Source organism: Triticum aestivum, chromosome 7D (genome assembly GCF_018294505.1).
Source record: "Triticum aestivum cultivar Chinese Spring chromosome 7D, IWGSC CS RefSeq v2.1, whole genome shotgun sequence".
NCBI lineage: Eukaryota > Viridiplantae > Streptophyta > Magnoliopsida > Poales > Poaceae > Triticum > Triticum aestivum.
The window spans coordinates 587,403,624-587,405,261 of record NC_057814.1 but is presented as its reverse complement, the minus strand read 5'-3'; the positions used below and the strand labels follow the sequence as shown (position 1 = coordinate 587,405,261).

Sequence of the window (1,638 nt, the reverse complement as noted above, 5' to 3'; positions counted from 1 at the left end):
GACGCCGGCCGCCTCGCCAGTGGCTTCGCCGCCCGTGTCGCCGGCCGCCTCGCCGGTGGCTCCGATGGCGCCGACTGGCCCTGTTACACGGGCCCGCACCGGTGTTCATCGTCCGAGCCTCCGGTACTCGCGCGATGAGTATGTCCTCGCCGCCTCCACCGTGGAGCCGTCTCCTCTTCCCGCGTCCGCAAGCGCAGCCCTTCGTGATCCACACTGGCTTGCGGCGATGCAGGAAGAGTTCGACGCTCTTCAGCGGAACCGTACCTGGACACTGGTTCCCCGGCCTCCTCGCGCCAGCGTCATCACCGGCAAGTGGGTCTTTCGCCATAAGACCTGCTCGGATGGTACTCTTGAGCGCTACAAGGCTCGCTGGGTGGTTCGTGGTTTCCGCCAGCGTGCTGGAGTGGACTTCACTGAGACGTTTGCCCCGGTTGTTAAACCGGGCACGATCCGCACCGTCCTCCAGCTCGCGGTGTCCCGAGGCTGGCCTGTTCATCAGATGGATGTCTCCAAGGCCTTTCTCCACGACCATCTTGAGGATCAGGTGTATTGTGAGCAGCCCACCGGTTTTGTCGACGCCTCACTGCCTGGCCATGTGTGTCTGCTGTCCCGATCTCTCTACGGGCTCAAGCAAGCACCCCGCGCCTGGTACCAGCGGATCACCGGGTTTCTTCAGACACTGGGTTTCAGCGTCACTCGTTCGGACGCCTCATTGTTTGTCTATCGCCACGGTGACATGACTGCATATTTGCTCCTTTATGTCGACGACATCATCCTGACGGCCTCCTCCGCAGCTCTTCTTCAGCAGATTACTCTTCGGCTGCGTGACGAGTTTGCCATCAAGGACTTGGGTGCTCTACATTATTTCCTTGGCATTGAGGTCGTTCGGCGCTCGGACGGTTTCTTTCTTCATCAGCAGAAGTATGCGCATGAGCTTCTTGAGCGTGCTGGCATGCTCAACTGTCACCCTGTTGCTACTCCTGTTGACACGAAGGCCAAGGTTTCTGCTCTCGAGGGCTCGCCAGCGTCGGATGCTCCTTTCTACTGGTCTATCGTCGGTGCTCTTCAGTATTTGACTCTCACCAGACCGGATCTTCAGTATGCTGTTCAGCAGGTGTGTCTCCACATGCACTCCCCTCGTGACTCCCATTGGACTCTCGTGAAGCGGATCCTCCGTCACATCCACGGCACGATGACCCTCGGGCTGACACTCACGGCGTCCAGTTCTCTGGAGATGATGGCCTACTCTGATGCGGACTGGGCTGGCTGCCCAGATACTCGTCGGTCCACCTCTGGCTACTGCGTCTACCTCGGTCCTTCCCTCGTCTCGTGGTCGTCCAAGCGACAACCCACGGTTTCGCGCTCCAGCGCGGAGGCTGAGTACCGAGCTGTGGCCAACGCTGTTGCTGAGTGCACTTGGCTACGACAGTTACTTCAGGAGTTGTATCACGACGTCTCCCAGGCTACGGTTGTCTACTGCGACAACGTTTCCGCGGTGTACCTCTCCGCCAACCCCGTTTATCATCGCCGGACTAAACACATTGAGCTGGACATTCATTTTGTGCGCGAGCAGGTGGCTCTCGGACGCATTCGGGTTCTCCATGTGCCGACTGCACAACAGTTCGCCGATGTGATGAC

The 1,638-nt window shown here is 59.3% G+C and overlaps 1 protein-coding gene across 1 annotated transcript in view; it reads left to right on the top strand.

Annotated features, from left to right (window-relative positions):
- LOC123171352 (aspartic proteinase nepenthesin-2-like) overlaps positions 1 to 1,638 on the top strand; it is a 14,333-nt gene that overhangs the window by 2,971 nt on the left and 9,724 nt on the right. Inside the window, exon 3 of the mRNA XM_044588888.1 lies at positions 395 to 714. Within this exon, the coding sequence (XP_044444823.1) occupies positions 395 to 714 (320 nt within the window). The remainder of the gene's footprint in view (positions 1 to 394; positions 715 to 1,638) is intronic.